Source organism: Rissa tridactyla, chromosome 6 (assembly GCF_028500815.1).
Source record: "Rissa tridactyla isolate bRisTri1 chromosome 6, bRisTri1.patW.cur.20221130, whole genome shotgun sequence".
Taxonomy (NCBI): domain Eukaryota; kingdom Metazoa; phylum Chordata; class Aves; order Charadriiformes; family Laridae; genus Rissa; species Rissa tridactyla.
The window spans coordinates 41,146,525-41,167,715 of NC_071471.1; the positions used below are offsets into that span (position 1 = coordinate 41,146,525).

The window sequence follows — 21,191 nt, forward strand, 5'->3', positions numbered from 1 at the left end:
CCTTATTCAATATGAGTGTTCCTGCTGTGGGGTTCTTGGCTTATTCAGCTCTTACCCCAGTGGTCATAGATCATCTGTTTCTCACTTAATGCTTTTCCTGCTGTATTGCATCAAGAGAAGAAAGCCCTGCTGCCTGTGTTCAGTTGAAAACCTTTCTGGAGGGAGAGCTTGGGGACAGCATTGTAGTTTGATTTGGGATTTCACAGTCCCAAACTTAATCTCTTTCTAGGTTGTACCATCTTGAAAATCTAGTGCTAAATCAGCCTTGTGAAGTTACATCCCCCTTTTAATATGCGTTATTCTTTTTAACTATACAAATAAAATAGGATTCTTCTCTTACTATAACTTTCAATAGTTGCTGAAATGTAATATTCTGTAGGGTTGTAGTTGATGCACCTTTGAAGAACTTTTTGTTTATTTCATGTTCTCATTGAGTTTGTTGCCCAGAACTGCTTCATGATGATAACTTCTGGGTACACATTATTAACAATGTCACTGCCATGTACTGTATAATGAGCTCCAGTTCATTATACAGTAGTAAGAGTAACAATGGAGGTCAGTAAATACAGGTTCTATGTGCACTAATGTGATGATGAAACCTGCACTTTATCTTACAGGTATTTCAAGATGACGTTGCTGACATCTACTTTGATATTATGTTTCCCAAGTAGATAGCACTGGGAAATCCTCAAAGTGAATTCACACATGGCCCAGCTATTACAAAGGCTTTATATTCACAGCTGTGTTTTCTAGCATGGAGTTGCCTCAGTGTGGTGCAGGAATGTATAATTAGGGAAACATAATAAAATGTGCTGTTGACAGAAAAGTATGTTTGGCATCTCAAATGCTGACCTTCTCTGACATCATTAGACTTCTGAAGTTCTGATACAAAGATAGTAAAGTGGCTTATCTGGTTTATTAGTTAGCACTCTGACATACTACATTTTTATATTGGGCTTTTTTAATGACTTTGCACAGCAATGACAATTGTTTTCAACTTTCTTATGTGTTTGTGGCCACTGTTTGTAACTTACTTATCATGCTCATTAAGTTTCTCACAGTAGAATAAAATAATGCTTGTTCATACTGATGTGGAAGATCAAAGCATGGCATAAAAACAATTTATCAACTAACAAACCAAAGCTGGCTCTCAAACACACCTGCATTTTTCAGAATTATTTAAAAAATACATGTTAGTTAAAAATCTTCTAGTTCCTGTAAAAATGTAAATTAATGGAAACAAAAAGAAGTAAATATATACAGGCAGTTTGTTGCTCCCACATGTTAAATCCACATTTCCTATAAATGGCTTCTGTTTCTCTGTGAAGCTTTTCCATAATTGGTTTTATTATTATTCACAATGCCCTGATATGTAGGTTTTTCTTTTTTTTCCTGGAAATACTTAGGGTACTATATGTAAACAAAGTAATTCAGGTAGGAATTGGAAATAAAAACAGGTGGTTCTGGCTCAAGTATTCAATATTTCCTTTTTATTGCTCACGTTTTGAAAAGTGCATATTAACTATTTTCATCTCATACTCTCCCTCCTAAGTCAATAAATAACTTCCCCTGCAGAAATGTAAAATGTTTAATGTTCTGTTTCACACAAAAAATTAAAAGAATCTTAAAATATACTTGGCTTTTTCCCACGACTTGTAATAAAAATATAGTAGTCCTTTGTGAACACTATTGGAAGACTGCTGAAGAACAGTTGGAGCAACAGTTTAGATAAATGCCTAGTAATGTTCTTCTTTACCTCTACATCTCTGACAAAGCAAATCTAATAAATGGTAGCTGGCAAAGGGATACTTTCTAAGCGAATATTGTTTTGCAGTGTATTCATAGTCTGTATGCAAGTATTCAGTTAAGTATTTAATGATCACTTTATCCAGTGAGAAATAATTAGTAAAACAGGTATTTTATTTAATATTTGGTAAACTTTTAAGTATTGGTCCCATGAATCATCTTTAGGTGTAGCTGTTAAACCAAAGAAAAATCTACATGTTTGCTCTTAGAAGAGAGGCAGATGTGAAGTGCTGGAGTCTGATCTTGGTCCTTAAAGCCATGGCTTCTATTTGTGGGATGCGAGAAAACAGAGCTGAAGAGTTAGAGCTGTATAACCATTAGCAGTTTCCTTAGACCGACTTTGTGTTATGATCACTTGGTATTAATAAGCTTAGCTTTCTTTGATTAATGAAGTGAAACAGAGTCTGGGTTCTTAAATCAAGTACTGCCCTGTGTTGCCTGTTGTGGCTTTTCAGTAGCCTGGTGCTAACAGCATGTGACTGCTCGGGAACCTGAATGTTCCCGAGCCTTCACCTCCTCAGTTTTTCCTACTATTGGTATTCTTAAAGGATGAGGGGTCAGTTTCTGTCTTAACACTGATTTGACTTGCCCACACTACAGTCCTTTTCCTTTAATATACCTGACTGACTAGTAATAGAATATTACGTATTATGTATACACTTTATTACACTTTTCTTATACTTTTAGTACACCCATACAACATGAAGGTTTGTTAGTCCCTCTAGAAACAACTTTATATATGAACCACGGTCTTAAAGCCAAAAGGCAGCAGAGCTTAGTGCTGATAGTAGTATATCTTAAGTTTTGTTGGCCCAAAAAGTCAAGATAACATGTTTCCCCCCCCTGTTCCTTTCAATGATATTACAATAGTATGATATGAGAGCTAAAATAAGGTGATTTAACATCTTCTCTTCACAAAGCTGTTTTTGAATTCTAAGTGAGCAAAGTAACTTAGTTTTAAAATGCTTCCAAAATTGGGGAGAATGCAGGATATTAATGAACAGGAAAATCTTTGTAGTATTCTGTAGACATCAGGCAGAAAAAAGTTTTAATCTATATTTTTCATCTAGCATTGTTATTGTATCGTATTACTAGAGGTGTGATGACTGTTGTTTGTATAAATAGTCTCAAGTAAGGTTGATCTTGTCCTCTAAAGAGAGGAGGGCGCTGACAACAGTGGATATGTGGACAATGCAAATGTAACAAAGCTTTGAAGTAAACTTTTCATGACAGTAGGGTAAAAGAAATATCAGGAAAGCAGCTATATCTCACACTTTCTTTCTTGCAGGATATCTTGAATAATCTTGACTCGTGTGATCTTGAAGATGATGATCTCATGCTTGATGTGGACCTGCCTGAGGACCCACCTCATGACAAAGGTTAGTAATTTAGCCAAGCAATCTTATTATGAAACTGCATTATGGGCTTTTTGAGATTTTTGAGTTGGATTGTGTTCTGACTTCTGCTTTAATAAGCCAATGTACTCTTCAAATAATTTTTTTCTCTAAGTAACAAATCTTTATTTTCTGAAATGCAGGAAGTGGTGATATTTCTGTTCCCCCAGAACATGTATTTGAAGAATTCTAAAGTTAGAAATGTACTGCCTCTTGTAAAAATGCAGCTTTGTTACGCACTGTTTGTTTCTTTAAATTACTTTTGTAGAACAAAACTTTTAAGTTAGTCCTTCAGTCTCATGCTTCAACTATATTTGAAAACATTGAAACAGCATTTTGCAGCTTTGGGGAATGACACTGTAAGTCATTTTGAGATAATTATTTGTTTTCTTCTACGAAGTGACAATATCTCCTAATAGATTTTATACAACTCAGGGTAACAGAAGCCTTAAGATTTAAGATGTGTTTTTTCAAGATGTCTTTTATGCACTCTTGTTGTCAGTGAGGATGCTGGCAAACTTTTCACGGAGAGGATAGTGGCACCTAGATGTCACTAAAATAATACAAATACAGACTAAAACAAACTAGGTAAGGCAAATTGTTACCACGCTTTTTCACATCCCTGCCTGGAAAAGTTTGAGGCATTTGCCTTTGGTCATTCCTGACCTACTCATAAGAATTTTCACTATCATGTGAATATGGGTATTGGCTTTACCTGCAAGTTCAGTGGAGGCTAATATTATCTTCATATGAACAGAAACATTGAATGTGGACCTTTGTAATGCCCTACGCTGTACAAACAGGCACTGAAAGAAAAAAGGCTTTCCTTGTTTTGTGTACTGTTTGGCTGCCTGCTAAAGTTTGGGGAAAATCAGTTTTTTGAGAGTACCTTTGAATTCTTTGGGTAAAGACTCCTGCATGTATGTTAGATATGAAGCCAAATAACAATAAATACATAGATAATGTTCCATCTACCACAGTGGTGGCACATCATGTTTTAACAGTGTGCACATATGAAGTGCAGTACTTAATCTTTCAAATCTCAGAATAAGTTTTCCAAAGTATTTTTGTGAAAGGTACTTATTCACAATAGTGCTAGTATTCAACCTTTCAGCCCAAATAGGTGTACAGTTTTTATTTTTTACTCTTTTTAATTTTCCAGAATGGATAACAGTCCAAGCCTAGAGGACATCCTTTCAATAAGGGTAATTCTAATTCTGTTGGGAAAAACTAAGAAACAACTTTAAAGGGTATATCAATTTCTCATAAAGTTCCTTGTTTATAAAACATATATGTTTTATAAAACATGCACTGCATCTGCATCAGTAATTCCATTTCAAAATCTTAATTTAAAAACTGTTAAAAATACATGCATTTTAAAGATGAATGTTTGCCACAAAATTGTAAAAAGTTAATGTTTGCCATTTAATCCAGACACAAATACAGTTTTTAATTCCCTGCTTTCTTAATTGCATTGATACAATAATCTTAAATCTACTCCCACTTCTACAGCTAAGTATCAATAATGTTTGTGTAGCTGGAATAGGTTTTGTGAGACTGACAATCTGCTGTGTAAGCTGCTGATTCAGGAAGACAAACGTACTACTTGAGATCAATATTGGCTAATTACTATTATTTTTGGCATTTTTTAAAAGCTGGGCTTCAATATAAAATTAATGTGGCATAAACTGGGTATCTCTGCTCTAATCACTTCTTACCTTGAAACCACTGAATTTTTAGCAAAGAGGATCTGAAAAGAATTCAAAAGCCACCTCCAGGCTTTTTCTCAAGTAAACATGACCACCTGAAAAAGCAAAATTTGTTTGTTAATATCCGTGTGTCTTTACTCAGTGTCTCAATTTTCCAAAGCTGAAAATCATCATAATAAAATTACTTATAAATTCATTGAGGGCTTATTTTGAATAGACCCACTTGAATTTTCATGTGTTAGGAGCTGTAGAAGGACGCTTCTAAAGGAAAAGAAATCTTCTGTTACTTTAGGTCAACAAGTTTATTTTTTTTTACCTAATTTTTTGGTTGTTGAACTAGGTGATAAAAACTGAAGTGTAGGTATGAGTATTTGCTGTAATATTTAACAGCACTTTTTGCCAACACTTTTTTCGTAATTATGTGTAACTTCACTGACGTCAGCCTCTTAAGACTTTCCAGGTCTCCAGAAACTCTCCTTGTTTCACTTTGGAGTCTGGGATGCCGCTTGGACGCTATTTATAGAAAGAGTTCTAGCTCAACAAGTATGCAGGGAGTGAGGATGGCAGTTTTAAATCACAGGGTAAAACTGGGCTCACTTCCCAACAACACGCAGGCTGGGAACTGGGCAGGAAGGAAGGCAGGCCTGTTTATGAGCGTCTTATGCGCAACTAAGTCTGAGTAGGCAGCCGAATAAAACAATGTTCTCTTGTGTAGAGATATTCTCCTAGCAAAGGACTGACAATGTGAGGAAAAAAACTCCTTGGGTAAGTGAAGGAGAAAGTGTGATGGCAGAATAGCAGTTTATGACTTTTTTTCTTTTTTTCCTCTGACGGCACAGATAGCAGTTGTTTTGGCTTTGTTTCTAGTGGTTTAGAAGCTGCTGCCAAATATAGCTTTTGTTCCCTTAAGAAGTTTGTGGAATCTGCTTTGCTTTGCAGAAGTTAGCGTTTTAAAGAGATTATTTTGTTTGCTTGTTTTAAATCATGCTTGCTGTCCAGGTAAATAAAGATTAAATGTCTATCAAGTTTAAGAACAAACAAGATGAACAGGATGAGATATATATGTATTGTAAGTAATGAAACTGTTCTGTTTTGGAATGAAGTACTGGCCTTTTTCTAAAATGTCGTCCTTCTGTGTTTGTGTGGTGTTTGAACTCTTTTAAAGGCCTGAAGATACTGTCAGTAAGATAGGAAAATGTTACTTCTGAGTTTTTCTTCCCCATAGCTTTTTCTTCTCCCAATGATTTCCTACTTAAACCAGAAATAATGTTAAGGCTGAATTCTGTAGTTTCTGCTACAGGTTACTCTTACTTTTGTAACAAGTTTATATTCTAGTAAAAATGTGACATCATGATAGAGGTCTGCTTGACAGGTCTATAATGCATACTTTTTTAGATCAGTAAAACCCCACAGATTTTACTCTGCATCTGTTACCAGCACATAGTAAATATCTTATTTACAAGGTCTTATGAACAAATTTCATAATTTTTTTTTTTTTACTTTATGCTCTCTGTAGAGGAATGTGAAAATATGAGCCGTTATGATAGACAAGACAGAAATGCTAGGCAACATCAGGAAGGATTCTGGAAAAGAGCACCCCAGCAACGATGGAATACACAGGATCACTATCATCTCGGCCATACTGATCACTATATCCATGGTAAAAATGATTTGAACAGGTAAAGGACTTGTCTCTTTTCTCCCAAACAATTAAAATACTGTGATGAGAAATCTCTTTCAGCATTAAAGGGTCTCAAGTGATAACGAGTACAAGACATTTTCAGAATAGTTGTATGTCTATAATTAGAATGTCTCAGTGGGTACACCACTGACATTTAAAATAATTTATTCTCAAACTTGTTTCTGTCATGGTTTTTAATACAAATATTTTTTTACTTGTGTTTATATGATATTATAAACACTTGGCTAAATAACTGTATGTGTTGCATGGAAAAATATTACACTGTCTTATTACTTGCATTTTGAAAGTTTGGACAGCTTTTTACTTATTTTGGTTTTTAAATTAAATGTAATCCTATAGTTCTTATAGGCTAGCTGGAATGACAGAGTTTATAGAAATCCTGATGAGCAAACTGGTTTTAGGGTACTGTAGTTGTTAGTCTGCGAGAGATTTATGCAAGAGGGAAGGAAAGCCCAGCATTTAAGTGCAAAAGTATTGACATTTTCTGATTTATTTATTTTCTGCTGTATGCCACAGTATGTGAGTATAGCCCATGTTACACAATACTTCTTTTCTTACTAAATACTCTCTAGCACTAGCTTATCTTCACTGTGTTTTTTTTGGTTGTGTTTGGGTTTTTTTTAGGGGATCAAACTACTTAGAATCTCCTATTGGTCACTTTGAAAGCTATGGAGCACCAAATTTTTACCAGGCTCCTAGACAGCTGGTGGGCTTACCGGACAATACTGTGATGCTTGATGAAATGACCCTTCGGCATATGGTCCAAGACTGCACAGCTGTAAAAACTCAGTTGTTGAAACTGAAGAGATTACTACACCAGGTGAGCTGTTTAAATGGAACAAAAGCAGTAAAGCATATTGGAGAATGAGCCTAGATGGGCTAATGTTCTGTTTGGCCTTATTAGGTTATTGTCATTTCCTTTATACATTGAATTATAGCGTTCAAGAAAGTGTGCACTTTTTATTGCCCTTTAAAATAGTATTACTTCTACTTTTTTTTTAGCACTTTACTGACTGCAAAAAATATTAAATACTGTTATTCTGCTTCTCTGAGGAAATAATGCTAAATTAAAAAAAACACAAAACAGTGGATGTGAAGACAAGCTTTTATTTAATAAGATCTTAAAAAGATGTGAGTAAAAAAGAAAAAATAAAAATCGATCCCATTGATCAAACTTGCATTCAGCGAGTCAATGCTAATAGCTTTTTCTTAAGGCTTTGTTTTCCTCATTCTTTTCATGTTCTCTGTGTGTTTTGACAAGAAGCTTAGCAAATCCTACTGGGTCATCCCTGTTGGAAGTGCTCAAATTTAACCTTTCTAGTGTATGAAATCACTGAATTGTCATAAAGCTTTTAAGGAGCTTTTTCATTTCACCTCAGAACTTGACAAACTGTGGGAGTTGGTAAACTGCTGGATGACTTGGCAGAAGTATGGCATTTCACATACAAAACTTCCTTTGCTGCCGTAAAGACAAAAGTCCATGAGACTTTCTATGGAGGCGTGTAGAGATTAACACTGAAAAGTATCTGTATGATCTCTTTAATACTAGATTTACTGCTGCTCATTTCTAACAGGATAATGTAATGGAAAGAAGTTTGTGCCCTAAAAATAAGATACTAAAACAAAACACAGCAAAACAAAAAGCAAATCAACCTTGGGGCTAATGCAAGGGTATGACTGTGCCTTTTAGAAATGCGAGTATTTGCTTCCTGTGGTAACTGAGAATACTGGAGATGTTTTTCCACTGACAAAACCAGAAATACAATTGTAACAAAAATACGTAGTGTCAGAGAGGGAAGGTGCATTCTTAGAACTCAATGTCTGAGTAGTGGAGTGCGTAAACTCTGCCTCCCAACAGCCTCAAGCATGCAATTAGTACATGAGATAGCAGGGAACTCTTTATCCAGAGCTTTCAATGCCTTTAACACAAGGACAATTGAGCAACTAGATAGGTGCTCTGTGTATGTGTAGTTCATTGTGTAAAGGCATGCATGTTATAGTCAAACTGTGTGGTCCTGCAGTGTATTGTCTTTTAAATCTTGATCTAGTTTATAATAGCCAGACTTTTCTAAAAGGTTACCGAACACAAGCCTAGCCGCAAGTAGCTCAGATTAAGGTTTTCAAAAAAACGTCAACTCACAGAAGAAAGTTCTTCAAAGTTTGCTGCTATTCTCTTGCTAGAGGCTTCATCTTCTCCCTGTCCCTGTAATAGTGAATTTTGTAATAACAAATATTATTCCCTTCAAACTTTATCAGGCATGCTTCTCTATATTTTCCTGACCTAACTGCCCCTTGTTTTGACTTGCTGCTTCCAAAACTCATCACTGGAGTTCTGAATGTTTATTCAACTCTCCTGTGTGTATTCCAGCCTTTTAATGAAACAATATGAATAGTAATGTTAAAGTAAATTAACCTGCTACAGAGGGGAAATCTTCGGACTTTTACTACCTTTATTTGCTAAACAATTAGAGTAAAACTTGTATGAAATATTTTTTCTTTATTTTTAAGTGTTGAAATTTTTCCTGAAAATACTGAGCTTTATACTAACAGAAATGACTAAAAATATATTGCAATTCTTTTTCACTTATTGTAAAGAACAGAAATATAATTTTGAAAACAATTACATGAACTTTAGCAGTCTGAACGCTGAACTAGGGCTTGATCTGTCTGGGTCATGAGACAGGCCTTTTCTTACAAAATGTAAAAAAGCAAGATACAAAGTCAGCTCCTTTCAAACGCTAGCTTTAGTAAAGGAAGCAGAAGTTCTTATCTATTTGCTTCACCTATATTATGCTTTTAAATGTATGAGTGTTACCTTGTTCCAGTTATAATTTTTAGCAATATTATTTAGTTTGGATAGGTAGAAATAGAGCTTTGGTCAGGTCTTATGCATGAGGTCTCACAGGAACAGTTATAGTAAGATGTAGTAATTAAATTCAATTTTATACAATTATCTAATCAACTGTAGTGTGGCTTACTGTAGAACATAGCATGTGATGAGTGTATACCTAGCAGATTCCTATGGAGACTTAATGTGCTGTACTGGATTCATTGCTGTGACTGTAGCTCATGTAACCGTATATAAATTATCTCGAATATGCTGTTGCAGCTATGCTGCTAGTAATGGGTTTGGTGTTGTGTTCCCAGTTCTGCTTGGGGAGGGGGGAAAAAGTAGTTATTTGAGTAGTCTAGCCTTTTCTGAACTCCATGTGCCCAGGCTAACAACACCGGCAGTACACACGCCGTCTGCTTCTTCCTCACATACCGCCATGTTGGTGTGTCTTCAGACAGCGACATCAGGAAGAGATTTCCATCTCATGCAGGGTTTTTAAAAATTTTCACTGTAGTAAGTATAACATACTCTGATTTTGCAGTGATGTTATACTAGCTTATATGGAGTGAAAAATGTACGTTCTTCTTGCACTAGATGCAGTTGTAATCATTTACAGGAAGATGTTGAACTACTGGTGAATGTTCTCAGTTAATGCTTAACTGGAGCACTAACTTTGTAGTGTAAGAAGAAAATGCTTTGGAAGTCTAACTCTAGTAATAATTGACACTTAAATGTTAATGGCTCTTAAACATTGACTAAGTACTTCATTTGCATGCTTAATAGTAATTAAGTTTTCTTCTGATCTTAAAAAAATTTCTTCCTCCTCCTCCTCCTCAATTTCTTAAAAATCAAGGAATTTCAGAAATTTTCAGAGACTGCACATCAAAGTACGGCTCTTAAGCTCAATGTTTCATCCCTGGTTGTGTATGTTATCATTTGATATCCCAAACTATAACAAGTTCTGAAGCAATGCTGGGCTGAGGGAAGGGACTTCAAACATTGATCATAAGCAACTCAGCTTAATAACTGAGTTTTATAGTTTATATTTATATGTATGCATCTGACCAACAGTTTTAAAGCAGAGAACCATCTAGTTTCCTTCAAGTATTACCTTAGTCAACATCTACCTGTTTTTCTCAGTTATCTGTTGAATTATATTGTAGAAAATGAATGTTTTAAGACCTTTCTAGTTTTTAGGCTGTATCTCTCCCCAGCTGAGCTAGACATTTGTCTAGCTGCTCTAGGTCGAGGCTACAGAGCTAATGTGTTAGAACATCCATATTTAAATTAGAACTGTACTATTTCTGATGCCCTGGAGCCTTTGATCTAGGCAGGGATTGACCATCCTCTGTAGTAACCTCCTTTCAAGACTGGCAGCAATGGTTTGAAACCACCCTGTCTTATCTCAGATAAGCACTTACTGATGTTTTAAGGAAGACTGAAACTTGAAGCGGTTCACAGAACTGTAAGAACTTTGAAGCCCTTATTTCTGGGGAAGGCAGGTTTTATGAAAGGTAAATCGAAAAGAAACATTTTTAATGAATGGAAAAGAAATTCTATTTTTCAAGCACAAATCTGCGTTGTAACTTATCAGATATGACTATCCCATTTGTATGAATGAAAAAATGAAGTCTGTAGTGCAACATTGTTAAATGCACCGATATATTTTTGCTGAGGCTTTAGATTAAGTCCCTTGTGTACCTTTGAAGTACATATTCATTGTGTTCTTTTCATTTTGTACCTGGTGAGATCTGTAAGAGAGATTTATCTTTGTTATAAGAAGCCTGAAGACAAGGAATAAACAGATTTAATGAAATACAAAGGTTTCTTTCTGTCATGGATTAAGTTGTATAAATTGCACTTTTTTTAGCCACATATACTTCACCCCAGTACTTAACTGTGCTTGAAAGAAACAGAACCAAAGAAATCAACAAACAATAGCAAAATAAAATTGGCAAATTTAAAGTTTAAACAGTTGATTAGCTGTTGAACTGTCACTTTAACAGTCTGGGAGGGTGGGCAGTGGAAACTATATTACACTCATTTGTAGTGATATTTGAATGAAACTACACTCAAAATGCGAAGTAGTCAGCAGGTAAATAGCACCCTCTACCTGATGGACACTTAGTGAATTTTCATTTGCATCTTTATAAACATGCTGTTAGCAAAGGAGACTATTTAAATGAGTAATTTGTACCAAAGAAACTTGGAATTGTGAATCAAAGGCTAGACCTCAATAAAGCTTTAATAACCCTTGATAAACTTTAGAAATGTTTGTTTAGCATTTTTCAACTTCTTAATGAACTGTAGATGCTGGAATGTTGGAAGAATTCTCAAGATGAAATTATTAGTATGCTATTAGTAGTATATTCTTTTAAAACCCTGCATGTTAAAAGGCAGCATATGCTGTTAGGGAACCACAAGATAATTGCTGAAAATGCATTTGCTTCTAATGGCTTGATTTTTGTGACAGAAGAATTTAAAATATGTTAGTATAATGAAACCAACTATTGTCTTTAAGCTTGAGCTTTGTATCTTTCTCTGAGGAAATATGTGAGCTTTCTTCTGAGAGAGAATACCCTTAATCTCGTCTCTTCTATATTTCTAGAAGTTCTACATTTTCCTTTAGCTAAAAACACATGTAAAATAAAGTCTGCAAGTAATACCACTCAAAGAAAGGAAAGGAAAAGGCAAGATGGAAAGGACAGACAGTGAGAACAGTTACCCTGACTATATGCTTTATAGAAGGTGCATGTTTATAAAATTGAAATATGTTCCAGGGACTACCATTGTGTATTTAGTCAGAGAGCTTGACTTTTCTTTTGGTTGTATTTTTTCTGCTGAGAGGATAGGAGCAAATACAAGCCAATGTCGCGTTATTGAGCTGCTGAACTGTTTATCAGCAGAAATACTGCAGAGTTCAAAGCCCAACAGTCTATAGTTGGTGAACTGCTGCTGTGTATAATCAGCACAGTGGGTTAGAAAGGTGGGAAGGTTTTTTATTAGGCCTTTCTTAACTAAATACTTGTATTTGATACACTTCTTCATAAATAATCATCTGTTACTAAATGAAAATGAATGTTTAATATTCTGTTTACCGAAAGCAATAAGTCAGTCCTTTAGGAATTTGTAAGGTAAAGCAAGCACAGGGATTTGTGTGTCATTTATAATAAATATTTCACCCTTGTAAAACGTTGGCATGAGAGCATATTAAGTACAGCCACTCAAGAATACAGGTTTCAATTTGTGGCTGTTTGTATTGGGGTGAATTGTGGTGTACCTGTGACAGCCGGGGTGAAGGGTTATTCCCATAACCTTTAGCTCATATTCTTGAGTTGGATTAAAAATGACAGATGCAGACTCGAGAATATAAGTAAGTGCTTCAGTTAGGCTGTAACATTTGGGAGTGAGTATGTAAAAACGTTTGATGTGTAGAAAACTAATTGTCCAGAGATGTAAGGTGCATGACGGTGTTAACACTTAGGGAAGAAAGGATTGTTATGTATTTTAGCTACATGTACATTTCAGAACTGTATCTGTAACTCTCACTGAGTTCATCTTAAAACAATAAAATCAGTGGGTCTGTAGTAAATTAGCTTTTAAGAGCCTTAAGGTGGTATTAAGTTTCTCAGCACATACACTTTGAAAAGAAATATGAATCTGAAATAATATTTAGCATGAGGGGCTACTTTGATAGTCCTGGCTGTCAAGCTTTAATCTTCTGGATTTGTTGTACAGGCACTATGCTGATAAGTACTAAAATGTTGCTAGAGATGTGGTTTGTCCTCAAAAAGTTTTGTTAAGGTTTTTTTCAGAGCTATGTTTTAGTCTTTGAGTATTCTAAAAGAGTTTGTGTGTTTTTTGTTTTTTTTTTTTTTTTCTCTTCCACCACAACCATCTGTTCTCTTTATGTAGTTATTGGTAAACTTACAGTGATTTTCTAAGTCTTGCTGGGGTATTTTGTATTGGCTTTTGACTCCAGGTTTGCTGTAATTTTACAAGCTGCTACAAAAAAAATATTTTGAGGCATGTGAATTACCTCAGTTTATTATATAGGGACTACCCAAAACAGGCCAAAACCTGAAGTGTATGCTCTTAAGTCGACCAAAAAATTTCCAGTAAATGTGCCTGAGTTGAAAATCACTGTAGGCAGGTAGCAATTCAAAGGGATGGCTGATACTCATAGCAACAGGAAAAGGACTGTGAAATGATCAGTCGCTGCCATAGTACTTGACTGTTTCTTAGCGTGTTCTTGATTAAACATTGCATGCAAATATATATATATCTATATATAGGAATTTGGTTAAAATAATCATATAGGAATTTGGTTAAAATAATGAACCTATAACTGAAGACTGTCCCTACATAACTAGTTAAATGTGAATATCTGCAACATTAGTCCTCTGTCAGTTTACATACTGCAGGTTATTTTCACGCCTAAACTGACAATAATGTTTGAAATAATGCACCAGGCTTGCCAGAGTGTATTAGATTTGAGTTGTTTGTTGAGTTGTTAAATTTAGGAAATAGTTGATAATATTTGTAATTATTTTTTCCTTCTAATACTGCTATTTTTCCAAAGCAATGTTCTGCAAAGGCAATTAGTAAAATGTTTTATTGCTGCTTGTGTTTCCAAGTAGAACTTTATTTTCGATGCATTTGTGTTTGATATGGCTAACAAATGATCCTGACTTACTGTTTTTTGTAAGCATCTTTTACATTTGGCACAAATGAGTCTAGTCCAACTGCTCCAAAGACATGATTATATTATAATAAATAATGTTTTCTACTATTGTAGAAATTTTAGTCAGGTAAAAACCAAGAGCTAGCAGTTTTTTTATATTGCCTGTTGCAATGTGATGATAAGCTTTATAAAGCTTATTGTAATTTTACCTAAAGGTTAAAATTATATGTTCTTTCCAAGTTTGTGGAATTTGATGATACTGTAACATCAACTTTTTGGCTAACAAAAATAGCATGTGGATATAATAAGTACCATTTGTTTTGCTAATTCTATTGTCTTTTTCCTAATTTTAATCTCTTTTGGGGTTTTTTTTGTACGTGGATAGCCTTATTTTGCTGATTTTTCTTTTTTTCCCCCGTCTCATTTTAGCAACATGATGAGCAAGAAAAAGCAAAAAAAAAAAAGTTTAATAGATGAATCCTAGCATTTGTGTAAATTGGGACGCTTGAGTTCCCACTGATACTTTCAGAACTTACCCCCCCCCCACCGGGTTGCACTGTGTTCATTATATGTATTAAGATAATTAAGACGGTGGTAAGGGAATTGATGCAAATGAACTTAGTTCTTGCTTTGCTAGTGAATATTAATTAGGTATGGCATATGGCTGGAGTACTTGATTTAGATTGCCAGAGAATATGTGACATATTAACTTTCTTTGCAATTAGGTCATAGTCTGCTGTTGTAGAATGTTTTATTGCTTCACTTATATGCATTTTAATGGAAGTAAAAGGCATACCAGAGGTATCAGTGATAGAGCTTTTAAAAGCTGTGCAAGATGCTTTGCTTGAAGTAGTTCGTCTTGTTTTCTGTTTTTCCATTCCCATGATTACTCCTTCATAATTATAACTGTGACCGTCTGATGTGCCATGTCTTGTGAAAGCATGTATTTGATTGTGTAGTTGTTTAAAATAACAAATGTTGAAGTCTGTTCATTGCTGCTCATTTCCTCTAGCATTTTAGAAATGTTGTAGATTAAATACCGTTTGTTTCTTTATTATATTATTGTGCAAAAAGATTTCAAAACACTGTATTAAAACTTGGTCATAACATAAAGTGTAAACTGCTGCTTCATCAGCCTGGCACTTGCTGGCGATGAGCCCAGAAGGGACAAGCAGCTACTTGTGAATTGAATACAACTGCCTGTTGGACAGTGTAAGCCGAAATACTTGCTCTGTTAAGGAGTGAGAAGTCTTGAAATTCGACTGCTCTCACAAGTAATAGTCACTTAAAAAAAAAAAAACCACCAAGAAATGGTTAAAAAAAACCCAAACAAACCCCAACAACAACAAAAAACCACAAAGAAAAACATGAAAAACCAAACCCCAAACCAAAAACCCCCACCAAAACAATACCAAAACCTGCAAGATATAAAATTACATCTAGGTGATGGAAATTAAATATAACTGTCTGTAGTTAAAAGCTCTGTGATTTTTAAAAGTTTCCTGATGTAACACATTTGAACACAGTGGCCAATTTTTACCAGATCTTTGCACAAAATCCACACACTCTGACATAGCTGTAGCTGTTCCTACAGCTTTGTGAGGAGGGGGAGGCTGTTGATGACCCTTACCTGGGCACTGTACACATGCTGCAGGAAGGGAGGCTTTCCTATTGGGGGCGGGGGTGGGAAGAAAATTCCCAGTGAGAGAGGTCAGATGTTGTAACAGGTTTGGCAGAGAGGTGGTGTGACTCCATCCTTGAAAGCAAGTCTACAAGGGAATTGTTTCAGCAAGTAATTTGAGCTTTTGTTCTTGTTTTTGTTCTCTGATAGAATGATGAAAATGTGTCGCTCCAAGACATCCCTCTCTCGGTTCCGTCAAGTCCAGAACCACAAGAACCTGAGTCAACTTTTAAGGTAAATGACACTGATTTACTCTACAGAATAAGAGATATAAACCTGTTTGTGTTTAAAAAACACAAACCAAAAACTTTGTGTCACTGTGAAGTAGTGTTTCTTGCTTCTTTCATCTATTTAAATGCAAACCTAGCAAATATTTATGTACTTTGTCTTTTCAGTTTTGTTAAAATGGAAGGGTTTATTTGACCTTTTAAAATACACACTTACAAATGCTAGCACTGTTTAAATAATTAAAATAACTTTGCCTTTAGGCATTTGTAGCAGTCATGGGGGAATTAACAGCAGTAGAGTAACTTCTTTCAGAACTTTCTGCCTGCTTGATAAGTGTTAGAATTTGAAAAGGCAATTTTTGCTTTGAAGTGTAATCATACCATATTTATTGAATTACTTGCTCTGTTTCATTATACTATTGTTGACTTCAGTTTAAAATATCTTTCATCTAAAGTAAGCTTTCCCTGAGATAATGTAGGTATTGCAGATGTAACTTAAAAACAACATGAACCCCACAAAGTCAAAGATGTGTTTATTGTTTTAGAATGGGTACTAAAGGAAGAAGCAATCACAATGGATATTCCAAAAAGGATCATCCTTTCTGATCAGACTTGTAATGTGCTTTCTATGGTGATAAGGTTTTATAACATTGCTCGAGGCTCTTACTGTAAAACCAGTATAGAAAGTTCTCTATTCCTGCACTTACGGGAGGGGAACCATACTTGCTGAAGATAAAATGAGATTATACTTCTTGAAAGGGAAGAACACTTAAAATCTTATTCCTCTTTGAAGGTTGTCTGTCCAAATCTTGGTTTCAGGGTTTAAAAGGTTTGCCAAAGCTGTAGATCCATATGCATAATCCTTTATCAACCCTGGTATCTACATTGTTAACATTTATGCCTTCTTTTCTCTTTCATTGTTGTCTGATGTATTTGTTGTGCTTGTCCTACAGTCATCTCCCTCAAAATCTTAGAATCTTAGTCTTAATTCGTAGAGGGAAAAGTATTGCTTTAACTTTGTAACAAAAAAGTGCTAGGTTTAACTGACACTGAATTGTCACTTCTTTAATTGATACTGGTATATGGTTTGAAAAATTGCACAAATCAGTCTGGCTGTTGTCCTAAAGCAGTAAGTAATAACACCTTCAGTGAAACTGGAGTAGTAGATGTGCACTACTAAATGGAAGTATGCCCCTTGATTTATGGCCTAGCTATAATGGCACAGTTATAAAATACATTAAAACTATCTTGTGATGAAAAGTTATTTTAAAAAAAAAACTCTTGCACATTTACCAATTTTTTTTTTTAGTCTCTGAACTTTGCATAATTATTTTAAGTCTTCAGTTTTTAGTAGGATGTATTCAAATCAGTTGTGCTGTTCGCATTCAGTAAACATAGTTATGCTTATGTTTCTAAATGTCTTTTTTCTTGTTTCTATGATTTTGTGTTAATGATTTTTTAAATAGCAGTTCACTTATCCAACAACAAGAAACAGTGAAGCTTAAAGGTTAAAGAGGAATATAGGTAGTATTTGACGGCTAAGGATGTTTATCTGCATGATATCAGTTGCTTGTACAACAGATGAATTACTACATCAAAAATACAGTTGACTGACTGACCGACCCTGAAAATTTAGTGGGTCAGCCCAACTCTGTTTCTTAGACTTCTAGTCAAGCATCCTTACGCTTTAGGTTGCATGCTTGCAGCCCATCTCACCATGCGAATAAGAGGAGGAAAGCGTCTGCTACCGCCAGTCCTCCATGAACATCTGATGTAATCTGTCCTGTATAGAGGTGTTGATTTAGGTTTATGTAGCCCTTATAGAACAGTGGGCAATAAGAGGTTTTCTGTTGCAGATGGATGATCTGCTGAATGAGATCAGACAGCTTAAAGATGAACTGAAGAAAAAGGATGAAACAATCAACAAATTAGAGCATCAACTTGTAAGTATAACGCTGAACGTTTAACAAAATCCCAAGCGTGCACTGTAGAGTGTTAACTTCAATGGGTAATTCTTATGAAGGCTTTAAGAGGGCTAGATGTCTGATTTTTTTTTTTCCTACACTTCCTTTATAACAAAGGTAGATTTGGGTTCATTTAGACCCACCTGACTCATGGGTCTGTAAAGGTTCAGTTAGACTGATTCTACATCTTCTACTTTGTTTGCGGCTCTACACCTGGGATCTTTAATTCTGTAGGCCAGTCATGATTTCTGTGTAGCACTAAGCAAGGATGTTTATACAATTGTTAAATGTCTTTCATTTCCAAAATAAACACTTTGAACATAATTCTAGAAGCTGTTCAGAAATAACAGTGAGCAAAGATAAGGCATTTTATGCTTAAAGTATTTCAAAAATTAAGAAGTTTTGGGCTTGTCATTCTGCTTTGAAGCTTTTTTGTTGGTTTTTTTTCTCCCTTTCCTTTCCCCTACTGTCCATTAGTTTAATAAAGAATTCCACCGTGGAATTTAAAGCTGAGCAAGGTAGTATTCAAAATAGATTCATTAAAAAAAACCCAAACAAAACAAAGCATATTGAATAGTAAGATTAAATTGGCCAAAGGCATGAAAGTTGTGGGGGCACTTTCATCATAAATCAGGTTCAAGTGGACACAGAAGTCCTCAGGCAAAAGTTACATATGCGTTTTTGCTTTTGTTCTTGTTTTAAGTTAACTTTAGCTTTTGCCATGCATATCTCTGCATTCCGTTCTGGTGAATTCACCTGTTGTAACACTGTAAAATAGCCCCACGTTTTCAAGCCACAGCAGGATCTTAAAGGTAGGATAGATGACATGCCAAGAGGGGCACACTGTATTTATCATGGCCGGATGATATATAGTCACTGACTGATATCAGTCTTGTGTGACTATAATCTCTAATGAAATGTTTAGCATGTGCATTTGTACATATGCTCATACTGAACTGAATACATACTGAAACTGATGTGTGGTCTCCATCTTCTCCCTGTCTAGCGTGTGATCGTTCCCTCTAAAACAAAAATGAGAGGTTAAGATTTGGTTTTCTGCTCTGCTTCTTAAACAAGAAGATTGCACATCACAGCATACCAAAACAAATTGTCTTGTCTATCAGTAGTTTGCAATAAGTGATTTTTTTTCACTCTTGCCATCAGCCTTCAAAGATTTCTTTAAGGAACTCTCTCCTTCCCTGCTAGGTCATATACCTAATTTCTGTAGTAACTGAAAACTTTGTTGCAGCTAAGGAGCTCTGCCATAAAGACGAGTAAAACTTATATTTTTTTATTATTGAAAGGTGACTTAAAGAATGTGTTTCTTCAGAAATTTAAGTAAATTGAAAAATGTTTCCAAAAGTTAACATTTATTATAGGTTATTTCTAAATATACTTTGGGAAAAGAGATGGTTGTGCAGCACTGTAAATACTAATTTCTACAGTTTAATTGTGTTGTGCCCAGGGAAGGGGTTGAATCACCATCCCTGGAGGTATTAAAAGATGGGTAGATATGCTGCTTAAGGACATGGTTTAGTGGTGGTTTTGCAGTGTTACGATTAATGGTTGGACTTGATCTTAAAGGTCCCTTTCAACCTAGACGATTCTATGATTCTCTACTGTCAAGTAATGCATGATATTTGAACACAGGGCCTTGACTGTGCTTTTCAAGAGGCTTAATTATTTTCTAACAAATCCTCCTTTCTTTTTCTTTTTGGGGGTGATTAAGGCCACTAGATGTAACTGCCAGAAGGACAGTCAGAAACCTACAGGGGCAACGTGTGCTTATGCTGATAAATTTACGCAAACCTCCTGGAGGAGGAGTTCTGTGAGTAAAAGTGCCAGTCCTTCTTGGTTATAACTTTCTGCATTTCATTCCCCAGTTCTATTACTTTTGCTGTCACACAAGTTGGTCTTGTTTAAGACATTGTGCTGTATGTGAGAGTGGTATCCTTCCTGCTGTGCATTCCTTATGTCTTTTGCAACCCTTTTATTTAAACATTTATTATAAACATTTCTTTTAAAATAAGTAATTAAATTTTAGATGTCTCTTCTTAAAATAATCACCCTTTGCACTATTTAAGTTACAAGCAGTACAAGCTGTATATCTAATCATAGGTATCTGTGGTTTGTTTTTTTTTTTTTCCTGGTTGAAGTTTCATTGTTGGTGTTCTCACATTTGTTGAGAAAAGCAACAGTGTATTCTAAGTTTCAGTCCATAAGTGTAAAAACAAAAGTTAATCTTTTTGAATAAAAAAATAAATTCTAGTTCTATCATTTATTTGAAGAACTCAACTCATTCAAAAAATCATTGGGTGAAAATCACTTTGACAAAGGACATCTTCATTCCCATATGTTGTTGCATGAATCACATTTTCTTCCATTATATAAAACTTACATTCTTTATGGAACAGTAACAGAATACGTAAGATGGGGGAGGGACAACATTTGATATTATATAATAATAAGGAATTACCTTTGAATGATAAACAAGGCTTTTGTCAGTCACCATCAAATAGTCTTTGGATCTTGAAGCTACTGCTCTAGCGAGAGAATCCTAAGATTTCTTTAAAAGGTTTAAAATGGGTTATATTTTTTATTTCTTTATTTTACCCAGCCTTGATGTAAGATTGTAATAAAGATAAATCCCCCTTACTCCCCTTGTAAAATTACTCTTTTAGATATATAGAGCTAGGGTAGAAATATCACCACCCTGTATGTTCACCAGTTGCTAGCAAACAGCTTCATCCTGTTGAAGCCACACTTTCCAACCGACTTCTGTCTGATGAGAACCCAGTATAAAAAAGGTCATAACCTTAAGTAGCTTTTAGTTTTCTCTGACACCTCTGTTCCAGAAAATACGTGTAATGTCTTTGATGTTTATCCCGTTTGTGGTTTTTTTTTCCTGTTACTTTGGTGTTTTTGACCTCTTGTGTTGTTTCATTTTCATAAGTTTTAATTTGCTGTCTGTGATGTTCATTTGACGTTTTTCTGCATTGATCAGTGGCTATTGTTGCTTCCATGTTCCTTTTTTTTTTTTCCCCTGTCATTTTCCACAGAAATTCAGAAACAAATCAGTGACTATTGTAAATCAGTTGTTAACTGCAGAAGCTTTAGCTTGAGCAACCAGTGCTCAGTGGTAAGACAAAGATATTGGAAAAGATAGCAAATGTGAGTTGGCATCTCAGGTA

General features: G+C 35.1%; 1 protein-coding gene across 6 annotated transcripts in view; it reads left to right on the forward strand.

Moving 5' to 3' along the window:
- CCSER2 (coiled-coil serine rich protein 2) overlaps positions 1–21,191 on the forward strand; it is a 76,732-nt gene that overhangs the window by 34,678 nt on the left and 20,863 nt on the right. For all 6 annotated transcript variants that reach the window (XM_054205667.1, XM_054205668.1, XM_054205670.1 and 3 more), the window contains 6 exons: positions 3,095–3,185; positions 6,426–6,588; positions 7,236–7,431; positions 15,960–16,043; positions 17,893–17,979; positions 19,730–19,828. In XM_054205667.1, coding sequence (XP_054061642.1) covers positions 3,095–3,185; positions 6,426–6,588; positions 7,236–7,431; positions 15,960–16,043; positions 17,893–17,979; positions 19,730–19,828 — 720 coding nt within the window. The remainder of the gene's footprint in view (positions 1–3,094; positions 3,186–6,425; positions 6,589–7,235; positions 7,432–15,959; positions 16,044–17,892; positions 17,980–19,729; positions 19,829–21,191) is intronic.